The sequence below is a fragment of the Pelecanus crispus genome, chromosome 4, assembly GCF_030463565.1.
Source record: "Pelecanus crispus isolate bPelCri1 chromosome 4, bPelCri1.pri, whole genome shotgun sequence".
Taxonomy (NCBI): domain Eukaryota; kingdom Metazoa; phylum Chordata; class Aves; order Pelecaniformes; family Pelecanidae; genus Pelecanus; species Pelecanus crispus.
Genome location: NC_134646.1, coordinates 44171849 through 44191120, shown reverse-complemented (window position 1 = coordinate 44191120; position 19272 = coordinate 44171849). Strand labels below are relative to the sequence as shown.

The following is a 19272-nucleotide window of genomic DNA, read 5'->3' as shown; positions in this document are numbered from 1 at the left end:
GCGGGGGCTGCAGCGGGGCGGGCGGGCTGCGCTACGCTACGCTGTCGGGGCGGGCGCTGCGCGCGGCGGGGCCGTTCCCGCCCTCAGTAAAGATTTGCCAACGGGGCGGTGCCTGCGGCTGCTGCTCGCGCGCGACCGCCGCGCATGCGCCGGGGTTGGGGGTGGAGGTGGTGGTGGTGGGAGGGTGTTGTGTCACGTGCCGCCGCTGCGGCAACCGGCGGGCGGGAGGCAGCGCGCGTGAGGCTGGGCCTGGCTGCCCCGAGGGCCCGCCCCGCCGGCCGGGGCCGGAACCCGCAGGGGGCCGGGGCCTTGGGCGTGCGCGCTGGAGGCGGCTGGGGGGCAGCGCAGGGTCCACCCCGCAGCGCAGGGTCCACCCCGCAGCGCAGGGTCACCGTGTTTCCCCTGCTCCCGGTACTTGCTGCAGCTCAAGCTTCAGCAGAGGAAAAGCTGAAGCACAGGGTTTGGGTTATTCTCCGCTCTGTGCTCTTCTCCATTTCGTAGCCTGAAGGTAAACCTAGAGCGGTTAGCGTTACTGTGCTACTTGCTGTAAGGCAGCACAAAAAGGACGGGTTACTATTTCACATTTCTTGGAGAAGCTGTATGCACTGGGCAAGTGGTTCAGTCATGGACTCGTCTGGTGTCACCTAGTCGCAACCAGCTGCTTATTTACACCTACCAAACTCCATTTCCGTGCTCTTGGTGGTCTTTACTGGCATTGTGCATTCTGTCCCACGACAAAGGTAAAAAAACCAACTCAGTTACAGCAGCTTTCCCTTCTGCATTGTAACACACCGCTACATCTGGTCTCAATCTTCTGGAGCTGGCTGAATTAACAGGAAACAAATAGGATTAAAAAACAGCTAAGACATTACAAGATAAATTAGAAATTCCACTGCGATTTGCTACCTTATTAGTCAGGTGAAGTCAGCCCGTTTTCCCTAATTCAGATTTTTAAAAAATAGAATTGAAGTGATTTTGTACAAGATACAAATTGTTTTCAAGTTCACTGGTCCACTGCTCTATTTTGTCAATTAGAGAGTTTTACTCTCGGGGAAGTGCTTGAAATAACAGTCCAGAAACCAATGGAAACCAACATTTGCTCTTACTCAACAGGCCTGCCATAGCAGCTCATGTCATTACTGATGATGATACTACTGCTAAGGAAGATTATAAACCACTAGCAACACGCTCAAATCACAAAGTTGTCCCTGCTTTCTAGCAAACGATTGTACTTCCAGAGGTCCCTTCCAGCACGAACAGATAAGTAATTCACAGTGTAAGTCGGAGTGCTTCAAAAGTGTATCTTGAGTTTTTGATTTAAAAAGGTATTTTCAGTTCTCAGAATCACATGCCACATCTACTTTTGTAACTTTGACAATCCCACCCCCTTTCAGCAACATATGTTCCATTTATTCAAACATAAGCACAAGCATACAGGGACTTTTTCATGGGACCAGAATTGGATGTTTTTATGTATAAAAAGGAGGTGCTTCCTTGAAAATTGAGTCTCATTCCCCCTTACTTTTTAGGTTCCAAGCAGAAGAGACCTTCATGTTAATGCCTTGTAAGTCATACAAGTAACAAAAAAGTACTCACTTTTTGCATTGTTGTTTAAATAGGAACTTAAATCTGCAAAAATAGGGACCTTAGTATGAATGTTCCAGTCTCATCTATTAACCTTTAATTGAGAAGGAAAACTGTTACGCTGAAAAAATACGGAAGTGCTGTACATCATTAATATACATCATCAACAGATGTCAAACTTACATTTTTAGTACCTCTGCTATAAAAAAAGGGTACTGTGTAAAAACTCTGCAATCCTGGCTTTTAGACAGTAAAATCATCATCCACTTTTAACTCTTTTTAAATCAGGAAGTCAACTATTCTATATTTTTATAATTAAAACAATTTTAAAAATTTCTAAACCGAAACCCCGAGAACTAATGTTTGACTGGGTTTATTTGGCTACTGATTTGCAGCAAAATCCTAGGCAATACAAAAACTGCATCATCTTCTAAAACTCATTTTTTTCCTTGTTACCTGCTCACTAGTTTTGTGTGTAAAATTCTTAGCTGTTAGTCTTCTCTCAGGGAAAATAAATTAAAAAATAAACACACATATTGTTTGTAAAAACAATGAGAAAACACAACAGAACAATAAATGGTCATACAACAGAAGTTTTTAATGTTTGATTAAATCATCACAGTAATCAGAATTTTTACCGTAATGATATGCAGCTCTACCACACTAGTATAAATAAAAACATTAAGATCAATATTAAATACAGCTCTAGGCAATGTCACAGATTAACAAAGAATGCATTCTTCATGAACCAGAAACTGAATGATTTAAAAAAAAAAACAAAACAAAACACGCTGACACTTTCCCCCTCCCATCCACCATTTTTTTTTTTTTTTCTTGAGTAAGGCGCTGGAAGTTTTACGTTAGAAAATTTTTGTTGCACAGCACAGGCACACGTACTTCATTACCAGAACCCACTTTAAATGGCAACAGGGAAAGCTTAGCAGGTAAGAAGAGCAAACAGAGATGCACAATTCATATGCGGCACTCGGGATCCATCCTGAAATTATAAAACACAGCAGGGGTGTGAACTGTATTTTAATTCAGACAGTACAGTCTGTAGAATCAGGTGCAAGTTAATACAGTACACACAGCAGTGTTTTGTGAGAACATCAGAAATGGCAGAGGTTTCAAACTGATTTAAAGCAATTCTTAATACGTGTAGTGCATTTATATTCTTCCACTGTAGAAAAAAATTAAGACAACGGAAACCAGCATCACAGACAACTTCCAGAGCTGCCTTCCATAATCGGGCCAAATCCTGCTCTTTGTGAAAGTTTCTTCAGGCTTACGCAATGTAACAGAACACACTTTGAACCACTAGCACTGATTTCACGTGGAAGAATACAGCTCGTTGCTGCATGCTCCCATTTTAACGCACCCTGATTCTCTGTTTCAGTTCCAAACCCATTTTTAATACAGGGGCTGATCACCATGAGCCCACTGGCACCTTTCACTTTCTGCTGGTTCCAGTTGCTGCAAGAGATGAGATGATGAGATGTAGGTGGCAGTTTTATACTCGGGAAAAATAAGTAAAAATTCAGCAGAGCACTTGAGCACAGGCATTATTTTGGAGCTTGCCAAGAGTACCAGACTGCCGTTTCAGTATGGTATTGGACTTCAGGTAAAATCATACTGAGTACTTTGTGAATAAAGATGTTTGAGGTAACTGTGATGAATGCCTCAGAGATATCTAGGATTATTATTTTAGGCTTTTACCCTTTATCTTTTTGCAGTCTTGTAGGCATAATTGTTAAGGACATTTTACCTCACCCCATAGTATAAAGCATGATTTTTGTAAGCCAACTTTAGGCTTACAGCATACTGCCTTTTTCCCTCTGCATGTGTCTGTGGTGGCGGTGGTTTGATAAAATGAACATGAAACAAATTAATCTCATGGCTGGAAAGAAGAAAGTAAAGAAATTAGGGATCTGTCAGTTCACCTGCTGGCGTGTCTGTTGCTGCTGAATTTTAAAGTCCTGCCAAAGTTTCAAGTACTGGATTTGATTCTGCCCTGCTGCTCATCTTCTGTGGCTACATGTCATTTACACCTCTATATACTTGGGGGGGAACAAAAAAAAAAAAAAAAAAAAAAATCAAAAGCAATCTAATAATTATAGTTGCTTTCTTCCTATTATTTTTAAAACCCTGCATTTTTTTAAATAAAATTTTAATATTATTATTCCAGTTATCTACTAGTAAAGGAAAAAGGAAATCTCAAGGTAACGGCAGTGAAAGTTATATTTGAAAATTATCTTCTATGCATGTTGGATCATAAAGGAACCACTTTGTTTAAACCCTTCATCTAGTTGTAAACATTTGCTAATCCTCCCTTACTTGCAGAGGATTATGAATTAATTCTATAAAATCACATTAAAAAGGTAATTAGTTATGTGAGATAGTAACTGATTCATATTTAATAGATTCTTTAATTCATACAAATATAAATAAAGAATGGTAAAACTTCAAGAAAAATAATATACATTTAGTGCAAGTTATGAGTTACATTTCTTCCTACCATGTCAGCAGTGGAACGTCTTTTGTGGAGAAGAAAAAATAAAAATGACCGTTCTCAAATTTTACAGGGGGGGAAAAAAAGATCTCCAGTGTTGTAGCATGCAATTTTTACCAGATACACGTATACAGAATTGTTCCAGCTCTTAACTAGTAGAATAGCAGTATTTTTCTTTATACTGCACAACATTGGTATATGTCATAGTATTTTCAATAATACAAAAAATTGCATAAGACCAGGTCACATTATTGATAACTTCTGCAGCAAAAACAGTCTTTTTCTTTGAAACGCTAGTTTCGTCTGGTTTTAATTTTTCTCGTATCACAACAGCACACGGGCTGAAAGAAGTCTCGCGCACGGTTCTCGCGAGGCATTGCCTGTTCAATCTGGTTTTGTCGCAGTGGATCTGTACGGCCCCGAGCATTTAATGATGTACAAACTCAGGCGTTTAATGGCACAAGAAAAACCTCCCTTCTTGTGATCGGACCTCAGTAACTCACAGTACATCTCAATATGAGAAACAACTGCTTCAACAGGGCACACCAATTTTAAAGAGGCTTCGTTACGGCTCAGGAGAGAGAGAAATAAAGCTCTTAATGGAATGTCGAAAGGTGACGAGTAATAATTATACGTTTCATGAGCGAACGCAACAGTTTTCAATGGTAAAAAGGGCAAGACCTTTCAGTCTCCGTAAGATGGCTCAATTCAGAACGATCCCTCCAGAAACAGGGACTCATCCGCATCTCTTCAATGCTGAAGTACCAGGCTTGGCTGGAGAATTGCGCCACCTCGCACGGCTCCTCACCCTCTGCACTATCATGGCAGACCTGACGTCTCGGGACGCATCCAGTGCAGGACGGCAGCTCTCCCTTCCCACGCTCCCATCAGCCTTCCTCCTCGCCACGTACTCCCCCAAACCAACTCCCGATTTCCAGCAGCACTGTCATGCAAAAACCCAGCTCTCGTCTCTGATTTTAGAAGTATCCCCCAGACTAAAGTGTTGTGCTATTCAACAAATGAACCTCCTCTTCCGTTTCCTCTCTCTCCTCAGCTATGGGTTTCAGTTGAACATTATTGAGGCGGGGTCTTGGTTTGCCGTCTGGGCCATATGACGGAGGATATCTTTTTTTGTTATAATGCCAAGGAGGCGCCTGAAAAGGATAAACGGAAGATCGATATTAATCCAAGCAGGAAAATGATAAAGCAGAACAAATCTGTAGCCAAGTCCTTTTTGTTGACAGGAATAGAGCAAAAGTAAACAGCCTGATTTTCTTATTTAAACAAAAACATTTTATTAATCAAAATACTGAGGAACCACCGGTTTGTTAAAGACAGCAATGCTGAGACACCGTATCGGATGGTCTCTGACAGCTGTAGTCCATTTTAATGAAATACAAGTAATACAAGTAGAGCCCATGACAATTTTTATTTAACTTTTTGTTTCTACAAAAATGAAATTTTGATTAGCGTATGCCAACAAAAAAGTAACAAAGAGGGACAAAGAAAAAAAGAGGTATGAAAAAGAAGTGATATTGATCCAGTTTCATAAGGGAGACATGTTCCAACCTAGCCATCAGAAGTGACGTACCGCCTGATGGCCCAAAATCCTCACGGCAAATCAAACTCCCCTTCCCTCCATTTTTAAATCATAAGGATCCGCCCAGTCTGACGCAGTGGCTCAGGCTCCTGTTCATAGGAGCACGCTGTATTGGCCATGGAACTTTTGTAAAATAAACAGTAGTTCACTAGTTTTTGAAGTTCACAGCTTTAGAAAATAAATTGTGAATAATAAAAGAAAATTGTCATTTTCCAATTTAGATACTGTGCTCTTATGACAGGGTCTTCACGGCTTTTAAAATTTTAACTCTGCAAAATATCAAAAAGGGTGAGACTGTCCAAAAGGATAATATCACAGGAGAAGCAAAGAGCAGAATGAACGAGCTGCTGCCCTTGTTATTCTGGTTAGTACATTTTGTTTTGTCTTATTAAAGGATGCATGAAATACTTGTGAAATATGAGCATAAAATGAGAACATAATTAGCATGTTTTGCACATAAGCAGCTAAACTTGGTGGGTAGGTTTAGTAGAGATGTAGCTAGCAACCCATGTCCAAATTAAGACAAAGTCTAACTTCTATCTAAGGTTAGTTCACAACATCACGGTTAAAACAGTTATTTAGATTCTGAAGTCGAAAGTCAACATAGTAGCGTGCCACTTAGTGGCCTGGGATATCACTGTACATCTTATAAAGGAGTACGTTCATTGCTGTAGGTAACAGCAGCAGAATCACAGGACTTTACTAAAAATAAGAGTACTTTTAAAAAATGATGTTGATAAAGGGGGATTACAGGGAAGATCTAATGCTGCGGTACATTAAGACCGTGCTTGGCTTTGCTTCTCAAAAGACGTGATACTTTGCTATTTAACAGCTATTTAAAGCTGTCAAGATCAGAAGAAGAAATTGGCATATATGAAAATCTTAATTTGCTTTAGGAGGGGAAAAAAATATTCCTAGCTGCGTGCTTTCCCACCTGGGGAAATCAGCAGATCAACCAGATGGATCTATGTGATCTCAAGAACAAAAATATCAGCAAGTCTATTGTTTGCTTTCCTTTAATGTTGTGACTAACAGTATGCCCATATTACCAGCTTAACAAAAGGATTTTGCACATACTGGTTTATGGTTTAATACAAATTTTTAGCGTAAGATGATTTCATTGTTCAGCCGATGTCATAAAAGCCCTGAACAGTTCACAAGTTTCATGCTTCCTGACTTCTAATGTGTCTAATTATGAGATCTGATATATCTAATCACCAAGGGTTCGACGTGCTGCTTTAGTTGCTCGAGATGCTCTAATATGTTCTTCTTTGTGATGATCCCCAAGACAATCCTGAAACAGATCATGTTATGCTAATAACTGTGTGTGAAATCAAATAAAAAAAAGTTCTAATCATAATGAAAAAGGATTAGAGCAAAACTAAAAAAAAAAAAAAAAAAGAAAGTTGCAGGAAAGCTAATGAGATAATTAAATGAAAAATGATTTCAAAGTCAGTACCCTTTCCCAGACATTGCCTTTTTTGTTTTTCTCCCAAAATGCTAACCACAATTGGATCTTCACCCACCCCAGAGCAGTATGTTTGTCGTATCAAGTACACGTCAGGGAAGCATACTCCATCCCTTCTCCCTAAATTCCCATCTCTTCAGGTTTTAGAGGCACTGAAACTAGAATCTACTTTATTTCCTTTGTTTAGTAGTTATTTCTCCTCACACATACAGATCATTATTCACATTTTAACAAGCCACAGTAGATGAACAAAGTAGTAACTGTGTAACATCATAGCAATTGAGGTTTGAAGCTGCTCTATAGAGCAGGGTTATCTGGTGGCCCTAGAAACAGACAAATTTCTCATTCATTACAGTATAAATCAAGAGCAACTCCCTCAAATGGATATTCTGCTACAAATTAGGAAGAGTGAGACTCAATCTTTCTATATCTCTGTGTTTGTCATCGGCACCAATTTCTGCACGGTTCCTGTTCCAATCTGGATTGGAACCAGTAAGTTCATGTGTGTCTTTATGTGGGTAAATTTGCAGGAAATTTGCCAAAAGACAGATTAGTCCTTGATGTCCACATGGCTACATGCCACGGCTAAATACCACTAGCACTAGTATTTACTGTAATGGACAGTGTGCTCATGGAATATCACAAGTGTGTAAACTGAAGCAGGACAACAAATATGAACGTCTGAAAACAGCAAAGTATTAAAGCCATCCATAGTTGCTGCTACTTTATCATAAAATAATTAAAAATTTATAGTACAGTTTGACATAGCTTTGCATTATTAAGCTTTCTTTAGAGTCAATTTTAACATCAATGTCAATGTTTGAGTGCTCAACCACAACAGAAACTAAGAAAAAAAAGAGACAGTAAATATTCTTCACTGAAGTTTTATCAATTTGAATTTACCTCCCCAAAAGAATAACTGCATGCCTGCACTGACTTCTAAGTGTCAGATCATGATATCCTTTCCCCATCAGAGAAAGGTTTTTAAAGTCCTTTATGCTTCTGAAAACATCTACTTGCCATTCCATACAGGGACGCATTGAAGAAAAAAAAGGCAGGCCATTTAAAATAAATTTGTTTTAAAATACATCTGAAAAAAATAAACTTGGAAACCAATGCAATATTTAAATATTTGCCACTTATAGCAGCAGTCCTTTTGCCCACAGCAAAACAAAGTAAGTCCCACCCATATTTCAGGTTTCTTGGGTTTTGCCCCATGGACATTGATCCTAAATAACGCGGATTAGTAGGTAATGTTTCCCTCCCCAGGTGCCTTAAAAGACATGCTAAAGAGACATGCTAAAGAGAATGCAAGAAACTCTGGTAGGAGCTGCAATGCTGTGTGTCAAGTGTTTTAATGCAAGAGAGACAGGAAAGCAGAATGTTAAAAGAACAGCTACACAGAAAAAGATCATGTAAAAAAAGGAGTAGCTTAAATAAGAGGCAATTATAATGAACATTTACGTTTCCATGCCTAGGACTGATTTATTTAGTGGGTAATCACATGACAACTCCCTATAGTCTCATTTACAAACATTCTAAATCTTAAAAATACTTTCTTGAAATATTTTGAAGTGTAGAAACCAAGGTGGCAGACTGAAGTTCCAGAACTAGTAGCAGTTATTTAGTTGTTAGTATTCCAAAACACAGAGCTTGGTGGTAATTGCCATCACTAAACTCCAGAAGAGGAGGTATTGACTGCATCACTTTCTCCCTTACTTTTTATGAACCCAGATATTTGTAGATGTTCAACAGCTGACATGTTGCCCATTGCCAGAACGTACGTAAGAACAAGGAAATACAGGCCTTAGACTGTGCACCACACAAGACTAAACCTCTGTGAGACAAGTTGTGTCTCCTCCACATGCAAGTTGCACACACAAAACTTGCTGCATGAGAACTCATTTTTAAAACAACATCTTAAAATGAGTGAAAACACCTGCCTGCTCACTTGCAATACAAGGGAGGAGTAAGAATTTAAGAGAGGTGCCACAGCACAGCACCTTCTTAATGAACAGTTAGGGTCCTCTGTTGCAGTACCAGACTTACGGGTTCAAATACCATGATCCTGGAATATATCCCGGTTCAAATACTCTGATCCTGGAAGTGAAAATTACTGTATCTAACAAAATGAACAGCATTGCTGCCACTTTACTCACCCATTGTGTGTTACAAGGCACTGCCTCAGACCCAGCTTCCGGAAAATATCCACCACTATTTCCATTGGTGTGTGGTCCGTCACGGTGAAAGGGCTCATATCAAGTATGCTTCTAAGCTTCAAAGGTCGAGGGCTTTCTGCTGGAAGCGATGGGGTATGCTGGGCAAAACAGACCCTGGAGCTGCCAACAATCCCTTCCTGCTTCTTTCTAGCACTTTCTTTAAGAAAAAGAGGAAGGGGGGGAAGAGCAGAGGAAGAATTTACATGGAGTAATATAATTTAGTGCAAACAGGCAGGATCAATCAACACTACCAGACTCTGATGTTATTCCCTAGATGCTGATATTCTGATCTCTGCTATTTTGATGTGTTTCCATAGCCACTGCTTTATCCCTAAGAAGTGTTTGTGCAGAAATCACAACAGCCATCTACCATACAGCTTTAGCCATTCTTTGGCTACTACCTTTCTCACTCCAATAAATAGCTTTTATTTACTATAAAGACGTGGAAAGACTTAAAAACTAACATACAGCAAGCACACAGACGGCTGCTGAAGAAACTGTCAAGGGGAAAGCCAATCTCAATTGACAGCTCCCCTGCCACGGTTCCAATGGCTGTAATTACTGTTGGTCCGAAACCAAAGAACTCATTTCTGATCACTCTGAAAATGTTGTCTTCTTGTTCATAATGGATTTATTTAACTTTGTGTGAACTGGATCCTCTTCCTTTCCATGTCTTCATCACCTTGGTGACATCAGCATCCTGCCCTGTACCCTGAACTATTTCACAAAAGGACTCTCTTAACGCAGCCAAAATCCAAGACTAAGCAACTTGCCCTGTGCCATCTCAGCAGCTGAAATGAGTCTTACCTGGGAAAGTGTATTGTTAGAAGAACGTTCTACCATTCCCCCATTTACTCTTAAGTAAATGCAAACTTAGAACAGTATGATTTCTAGAATGATTTCCAAGTTTTGGACATTCCTATACATCCTACACAGTGCAGTATCATAGTATACAGAGTATTAAGGCCACAAGCAAAAATTTTACTGAAGTAAACAGTGTTGCGTTCACAAAACATTTTTTTAAAAAGTTTCAGGAGACTTTTGTGTCTCTTCCTCAAGTGTCTTTGTTAAAGCGATACTTCTCAATGTACAGTCTTATGAATTACGGGGGGGGGGAAAAAGTAGTTTAAGGTGCAACTTCCATCATTGATTTCATGTACCAAATGTTACAGCTTTGTAACATTTTCTTACATAATAATGTTTTTTTCCTTTGGTTACAATAATATCCTCAAAATCGACAGAATTTTTCTTGCCAGTGCACAAAGCATTGTCACAAGTATCACACAAGTTCTAATACTCAGAGAAAGAGGGCTCAAACAGGGCTTGTGTGCTCATGTGCCTAGGGCCAAATTTCCCATTACACAAATAAAACCATTACAAAAAAACCCCAGAAACCTAAAATAATTAATATTTCACTTCTCTCTCCATAATACAATCTTAGTTGTTATAACAACAGTAAATAACATACTGTCAGAGAGAAGTACGATAGGCATTTAAATTTAAAAATGACTTGGACAGTAATTCTCACAGAACCCTGACGTTCTAAAATCAGAACTACTCAATTCTGAAGAAGAATGTTAATGTAGCGTCACTTAAGGAAAAGAGATACTTAGCAAAAGCCTCAAAACAAACAAAAATACCAGACTAGATGACATTTTGGCCTTCTTCAATGTGACAACTCTTGTTTTTATGACAAAGAGATGAACATTTTCTCCATTTCACAGCCTGCTATTGAAGATAATCATATACTTCAATAAAGGAACAGACAGCCTGTGCAAGGTATCTGAATCTGAAATCAGTCTAGAAACACACAGAGTAAATTCTGTTTTAAGCTATAAAATAATTTACATTAGCATATATAATCATGCAATACTGGAAGATAATTACCTATTGCAATAGTTAAATCTCTTCTTAGAGCAAAGCCCACTAGTCTCTGCGATTCTTTTGACATAATAACAGGAAAACCATTATAGCTGGTTTCATTGATCAAGTTTTCTATGTCTTCGACTGTCATATTGTCCTGCGTCAGAACGGCTAAAGGTGGATCGCTTCTTCGAGGTCTCATAACATCAGCAGCCAATGTTGTGTGAGTAAATTCTTCCTTTGCATCCAAGAAAGGATATCCATTCAGTCGGATGTGTGCCTCATAGATGCCTTCCCTACCAAAGGCATCTCCTACCCACTTACTGGTCATGACTGCAGCCATTAGGGGCACAATATATTCCAGCCCTCCTGTTAGCTCAAAGACAATAACTACTAGGGACACAGTCATCCTTGTCACACCACCTGCAAGAAAAATGGTAACATTCTAGTATCAGATCACAATGAATTTAGAATTTCCCGCCTCCCTGTTGAGAACTACTAATGCAACTTTGCCATTAAAGGTCATCTGACGAACATCATTCTGTATAATCCAAACAGAAGCAGACAGGGAAAAAGAACACAAAACTTTTAGAAGTAAAAGTGTGCTTTAGGGAAAATTCCTAGAAAGTCACAGAAAAAAGAGATTTGAAAAATATGTGCAGTTCTTTCATGTAAACAGAATAAAACTATGTATTTCTCCATACCACACTTAGGTTAAAAATACTGAGAAATGCAAGGAAATCCAGTAAGATGAGAATCTGGAAGAAGAATGGAACTAATGCAGGGAAGTCACAGGTAGCAATTCAACAGCTATGTTGTCCAAAGGATTAGGAATTTAATGCTGTTCCTGAATCATAAAAGCTAGAGAGAATTCTGAGCTGATGAAATCTCTTTCTTGGACAATGGGAGAAGACAGGGACTATATTTCTCTCTGGTTAGTATTCAAGATGTTTTTCCTGCCAAGGTTTCTGATGCCATATCTTCATTCAATAAACGAATACAATCTTCCTTTCAAAGCATTCGGAAGTGATTCAAGTTGATCTATTAAAAGACAACCTCTCCTAAACGTAAATTTGTACCACTAGTTTATTTGGTCGCTCTTCTGTAGGATCTGTACTAATAGCTTTTAAGTTTAATTTCTAAGGCATTGTAGTGACAAGCTAGGACAAGACCTTCAAAAAAACCTCTCCTAGTTTAGGTGCTCAACTTAAGCCTCCTTCCATGAAGCTGATTTTCAACAGTTTGTAAATCAGACTTGTTAAAAATATCTCAAGCTGGACTCCTCAAATCATCAGACACTTTGGAAGGTTTTGTCTGGATTATGAATTTCAGTAACATTTTTTGCAATTCATGTAGATGTGGCAGCTGATCACATCACCTCCTTGTAATTTCAACAGTACTTGACTCTGCAAATCCTCTACTTCATACATTTCAAGGAACTGATTTTTCTGACTGATGTATTAATGACACCTCTTGATACCAAAAATAGAAAGCAAACACTACTATTTAAATTCTTCTATTTGTGATCAATTTAAATTTCACGTTATTCCTCAGATCACAAGGATCTGACGGTCTCGTGTAGAGATGTGAATGTATTATTCTGAAGACGGAGAAGTCCATATAAGAAGGTGTTCCAAAACTGCACACGTTTATATCTCCTTCCATTTCTAATCATTACTTTGGCAACATACAAGAAATTGGATACTTATTTACTTTGTTATATTTTAGTTACCTAAGCACGCAGCAGCACCAACCATGGCATAAAGACCAGGTGTAATACAGTCAGCTCCAACTTCACACCACTCCTTGAAAATGAACCAGTCATGATGGTAGTAAGCCAGCTGCTCCACTGCAATTCCTACAATCCTGCCTGCTATTGCTCCAATTGCCATACTAGGAATGAACAACCCAGATGGAACCTGCAATAAAAACAGAAGAACTCTTGTCACGCTGATGGGAACATACCTGATGCATAGTTTTACAAGTAATTTTTTTGTTTGTTTTTGCCAAAAGAGATGCAAATGGTCAAATTGTCATGTTAAAAACATGTAAATTGACATTGCAAGGTTAGTAAAACTTAACACAATGCTATTGATACTTCTGATCAACCTGGTTAGCTGAATCCATTTTATGAGCATGTTTGTTTATATTTTACTGTATTTAAAAGCAAATCTATCACTAGTACAGGACCACACTCTAGACTCTCAGTGCCGACAGCACAATTTTTACCATATATGTATCCAATCTGAGCTGCGCTGCTAGTACTGAAAAGTCTTCCTTACTATTCCCCATCTCCCTTATTAGTTCATGTTCCTCTGAGTCAACATTCACTTACTAAACAAGCTTTGCACATAGGACTGCCTTCCCAAACTGCTTCCTAACACTGCTATAAATTAGATGGCCAGCTAAATAGGTGATTTTCAAAAGAAGCTTTGCTTACTAGTTTCCCATACAAAGTTGTGTATATAGAATGCTAAACAGAGTAAGGGAGAAAACGGCATTGCAAAAAGTAGGTAACACATTACTGTAAAAAAAAAGTTCCTATTGTAATTTCAGTTATTTAAACTGTTTCTCTGTTATTAACTAAAACCTGAAAAGGCCACACAGCCTTGTCATACCAACATGGCTTAGTAAAATGTTATTCCAAGTCTTGCTTTTATCAGCAGCTTCATAAGAAGTGAAGGTTCATCCCAAAAACTGCTGTTGTCTATCTTTTCTCCTCCTTAGGAAGCTAATCTTCTTTCCAAAAACCATACTGGCGTCTAAATGTCTCATTAAACTGGAAATGCCCGCTGCTTCCCCTCACAGCAGTTGTTAGTATCAAAATATTTTCTACCATGACTGAGGTACAGAACTGACTACAAGTAAGTAGTAGAATTTTTACTTTTTGTCTAAATGCACCTCAACCCATCTTGTCAAAATAACTTAATTAAAAGACTGCACTCCTGGTATAACAGAACACATAATTTCATTTTTTCCACTGTACAGCTGTGAAATTTCAGTATTGTGCAATTCCAAACTGTAGATTTTGCCATGGAATCCAATAGCTGGTGCAGAACTGTATTTCAGAATCTGAATCATCATCTTCATTATTATTATTGCCAATATTTACGGTTGCAAAGATGATTTCTAACAGACAAACCAAGGACAAACAAACATCGCAAGCTTTGCGTTTCAAAGCCAGCAGCACAGGTTTTGGGGAAAAAGTTTAATAACCCTTCATTCCCATCCTGAATTACCTAATATTTCAGTGTTGACAGAGGTAACTCTTCAATGCTATAATTTTAGTCTAATATCCAAATTGTGCATTCATACCACTACTGTTATTTCCCACAATTAATCATGCATCTAAACCCCTTTCTAATGGTTAAAATCCCAATTTTTTCTTGAGTGAAATTCTTTCTTGGTGAACAGTTCCAATACCACTCTGAAAAAGTAACATTTCAGATATAAAAGTAATGGAATAAATCATTGAAACTGTCTTATACTCTAGTCTGCTACAGCAGCATGCCACAGAAATTCAGTCTCCACATGGAAATTACATCCAAATTGTTTCTGGTCCTTTGTTAACGTAACTTTTTTATGCATCTAGCTCCTTCTTTCCATCACATGTGGATAATGGTTACAAGTCTAACTGTAATTATGATTTTACAGATGCATTAAGTTTGCATAAGCCTCTGAATCACAAGTCACAAAGCGGAGACGAACCTTCACTGAGAAAGAGCAAGGAAAAAAAGTTAGGTTCTGCCTTGTCTCAGCTTTCTTCTCCAGTGCATGCCAGCCTAAATCAAGGTACACTACAGAGGAAAAGATTTATCTTGTGGCACATGTATCATCTTTGAAACAAGCAAGGAATTGGGACACGGGTGCAACTTTCCACTTCCCTGGTAGTGCAGTTGCATACCAGTCAGGATCTAAGGCAAAACTGTAATCCCACCACAACTGTTGATCATCAGCATTTAGACACAGTAACAAGTCTACCGGTAATACACAGTACAGTGTATGTACAAAAGCCTGAAAGAAGGAAAAAACAAACCAAACCAAAACAAAGCACTGCTAGATCAGCTTTGTGGTCATCCTTGTTCATGGCAGTAAGAGCAGCAGGAATCACCATGCGCCACAGGCAGCAGCTAAGTTGCTTTGCTTACCTCACAGGAAAATAGTTCCTGTGGGGGAGACACGGGTGTTGGCACATGGCTACAGCTCCAGGAAGAGACATGGAGAGCCCCGAGGATCCTTAATAATGATTTAAATGACAAAGTTGTCTTTTTTAAATTTTTTTTTCTTAAATTTTGCATTTTCTCCTCCTTTCATAGAAATAAAGCTTAAAATGCAAATAAATATAACATTAAAGTGACATCCCCTTCTCCAGATCTCCAGATACTGGCTGACATTCTAACCAGCCATATGCTTTAAAGCTTCAGAGAAACGTACGTAGCACAGTCCCATCAATGACAGCAGCATGACTCCTTGCCTACCAGCAAAGTGATAAACATATTCTTACAACTTCACAAAAATATTTCCACCAATTTGCAGATGCTGAAGTTATGAGAAAATGAATCAAAACCAAATGAAGTGTAAGCTCTACCCTTCTGTAATCTAGTGAAATCTAATACACAAAGTGTGATCCTGTGGTGACAATCCCATGATAAAGAGCCAGATGCACACAAACACATGAATGGTAAATGTTATAATGCTTAGAAGGACAGAGCCCTAGATATAAGTGAAATACAGTAAGTGAATACAACAGATTGAAGTGGTCACATTACAGAATAATGTCTGAAATACTGACCTATGGAAGACTAGCATTTAAAATATACACAACGGACTTCTCTTACCCATCAACCAATATATGGAAAATAACTTCAAATAACAGACTACAACATCTTCTAAAATATCAACATGTGAGAAATGCAACATGATATTGCTCTATCGATTACAGAATGACAGAATGGTTGAGATTGGACGTGACCAGTCCAGATTGTCTAGCGCAACACCTCTGCTCAAGCAGGGTGAACTACAGCAGGTTGCCCAGGATTGCATCCAGTCAGGTTTTGAGTATCTCCAAGGATGGAGACTCCACAAGTTCTCTGGACAACCTATTCCAGTGTTTAACCACCCTCACAGTAAAGAAGTGTTTTCTTATGCATGCAGTTACATGGAACAGCAATGTAGACTGAAAAGTTAAAGCCAGTTTAAACACAAATCCTGCTTAGCGAATGTGCTACAATACGTTTGTGTTAAGACATGTTTGATAACAATGTAGTTGCAAAAAACTATGAAGGGGGCCTGACAAGACAGAAAATGATGAAGGCATGACAGTTATATGACATTCAGAAAACAGCCACAGGTTGGAGAGCAGCTGAAGAGCGCTCCAAAACAGATTCATGAGATGACCAGGAAAGACAAAAATTATGCTGCTTTGTAATGGAGAAGAAATTCCCATTACAGTCACATGAACAAAGCCTGCTTTCTAGTCATGACATGAAATACTGGAAATTTCAGGAAAGAAATCATCATTGGCTCCCTTTGACAGTCTGAAGTAATTACATTTATGTGATAAATGTGGAGAGGGGATTAAAAAAACCCCTACGAGTTCTTCAGGAGGTACAGTCTTTTCTTCTTCCATGTAACAGGACTAGGGAACCTGAGTGGTTATGTTTGAACTCGGCTCTTGGAAATTTTAGAATCATCCTTATTGCTGAATCAGGCCCATACAAACAGCCATCCACCCACATAGTTACTGTTCCCTATTAAATTTAGCACGCAATTCTATTCGGCTGAACAAAGGGCTAGTTTCAATATAATTAAACTGAATGTTGTTTTCTACAAGAGTTGCTTTCTAATTGTCCTGGTTTCGGCTGGGATAGAGTTAATTTTCTTCCTAGTAGCAGGCATAGTGCTGTGTTTTGGATTTAGTAGGAGAAGAATGTTGATAACACGCTGATGTTTTTAGTTGTTGCTAAGTACTGCTCATGCTAGTCAAGGACTTTTCAGCTTCCCAGGCTCTGCCAGGTGCACAAGAAACGGGGAGGGGGCACAGCCAGAATAATTGATCCAACCTGACCAAAGGGCTATTCCATACCATATGACGTCATGCTCAGTATAGAAACTGGGGGGGGTTGGCCAGGGAGCAGCGATCACTGCTCGGGAACTGTCTGGGTATCGGTCGGTGGGTGGTGAGCAATTGCATTGTGCATCACTTGCTTTGTATATTATTATTACTATTATTATTACTACTACTACTATTTTACTTTATTTCAATTATTAAACTGTTCTTATCTCAACCCAGGAGTGTTTCTCACTCTTACTCCTCCAATTCTCTCCCCCATCCCATCGGGGTAGGGGGAGTGAGCAAGCAGCTGCGTGGTGCTTAGTTGCTGGCTGGGGCTAAACCATGACACTAATCAACAGTAGAAAGACCTTTTTTAAAAAGAACTACACGTGAAAAAATTCTATAAACAAAGCTGCTAGCTTTGAGAGATGGAAAATGAGAAAGGCAGTAATTATATAATCACAGCAGATGATGCAGCCACTGCATTCACACTTACCTTGATACCAAAGGTGAAGACTGTCATGATTATTTTGAATATGAGTGCTAAACACAACTGCCATATAGCTGAATAGACTCCAGTGCCTGCTGGACGGTCAGGAATATCATCTACTATTTTGCTCGCATTCATATCATTTCTGTAGTCACAGAGGGAGGAGGATTCTAACGGCCCACAGTCTGTGAAGAGCTCTTTAATAAGCTCACTGGTGTTTAGCCTTGTGTATGGATTAGGAAATGCAATGACAGCTGTTATTGCTGCAACAATAATAACCTCCAGGACAGGATACTTCCCAAATTTCGTAGATTTGCGTCGACGACACCATGCGATGTTTGCTCGGATGAAAAATGCTCCCCAGAGCCCACCAAATACTCCCAGAAGAATAAAAGGAAGCAGTTCAAAAAGGTACCAAGGAGTGTGATATTCTACATAAAAAAGAACTAGGCGGCTATTACCAAAAGGATTGATGGACCTTAAAACAAATGCAGCCACTAAAGCAGCAAAAAATGATCTCCATAAAGTTTTCAGTGGGAAGTAGTAACTGACCTGCAAAAGGCAATACATGAGAATTATTAGCGATTCAATTAAAAATAGTGGAAAGACTGTTTTATGCACGTGGTACAGTACTGCTGCTCACATAGTATATGCTAAAAAAAAGTACTCTCATATTATCAGTATTATTCCTATCACTTGGAGCACTGGTGCTCCATCACATACTACATTTTTATAAAGCTCTACTACAATTCATACTTACATCAGTTTTAAAGACAATACTAAAGCAGTACTGAAACCACTGCTGTTTTAAGACTGTTAGGAAATAATGTGTAGTAATTTATGTTTAAAAGTTTCTCTGTTTATATGTATCTCTTTCTAGCATTTATAAGAACCAGACTGCGTACTAGCTGCTCTCTCAAATTTCCTGCTAGTACTGTTTCAGCGCCATTCAACCTACACTGAAAGGTTTCTGGCAGATGTGTTATTTTTATGAAGTGTGATTAAAACATTTAAAAAAAAAATCCTCAAAACAGAGCATGCAATTTCATACTTAAGGCCCACATAGACTGATGTGAATTTCAAGAGAGTTTTCTTCTGAGTTTTTTTGCAATATTTTTGGCAACAAAGAAATTCCTCAAAATCCCCTAACGATACCAAGAATTTATACATGAAAGAATATTTTGCTTCCTTTTTTCAATTCAGAGATTTCTAATCTTTAGGTTTTTTAAAAATTCTAATGATCTAAATAACTTTCTTATGTATTTTGCAAACAACTAATGAAAACTAATTTAATACAAAACATTTCTTCGAGAAGAGAGTTCGGTTGCCTTGGAGGTCATTTTAATAGCATATTTGCATTTTTAATAATTAACGTATTCAATTGTGTTTAGTATCTGAAATGTTAAGAAAAGTAATATTTAAAAACTTGGTGCATAAAACTGTCAAATAGGTTTCTAAAGCCTCTTTCAAAATGAAAAAAAAGA

The 19272-nt window shown here is 38.7% G+C and overlaps 1 protein-coding gene across 3 annotated transcripts in view; it reads right to left on the bottom strand.

Moving 5' to 3' along the window:
* Window positions 1-2154: 2154 nt before the first annotated feature.
* CLCN3 (chloride voltage-gated channel 3) overlaps window positions 2155-19272 on the bottom strand; it is a 75162-nt gene continuing 58044 nt past the window's right edge. For 2 of the 3 annotated variants that reach the window (XM_075709133.1, XM_075709134.1), the window contains 5 exons: window positions 17795-18340; window positions 12976-13162; window positions 11268-11666; window positions 9321-9537; window positions 5113-5247 (listed from right to left, as the gene is read on the bottom strand). In XM_075709133.1, the coding sequence (XP_075565248.1) occupies window positions 5157-5247; window positions 9321-9537; window positions 11268-11666; window positions 12976-13162; window positions 17795-18340 (1440 nt within the window). In that variant the 3' untranslated portion in view covers window positions 5113-5156. Of the gene's footprint in view, window positions 5248-6911; window positions 6988-9320; window positions 9538-11267; window positions 11667-12975; window positions 13163-17794; window positions 18341-19272 lie in introns of all 3 variants that reach the window. The other variant, XM_075709132.1, reaches the window with a different exon arrangement.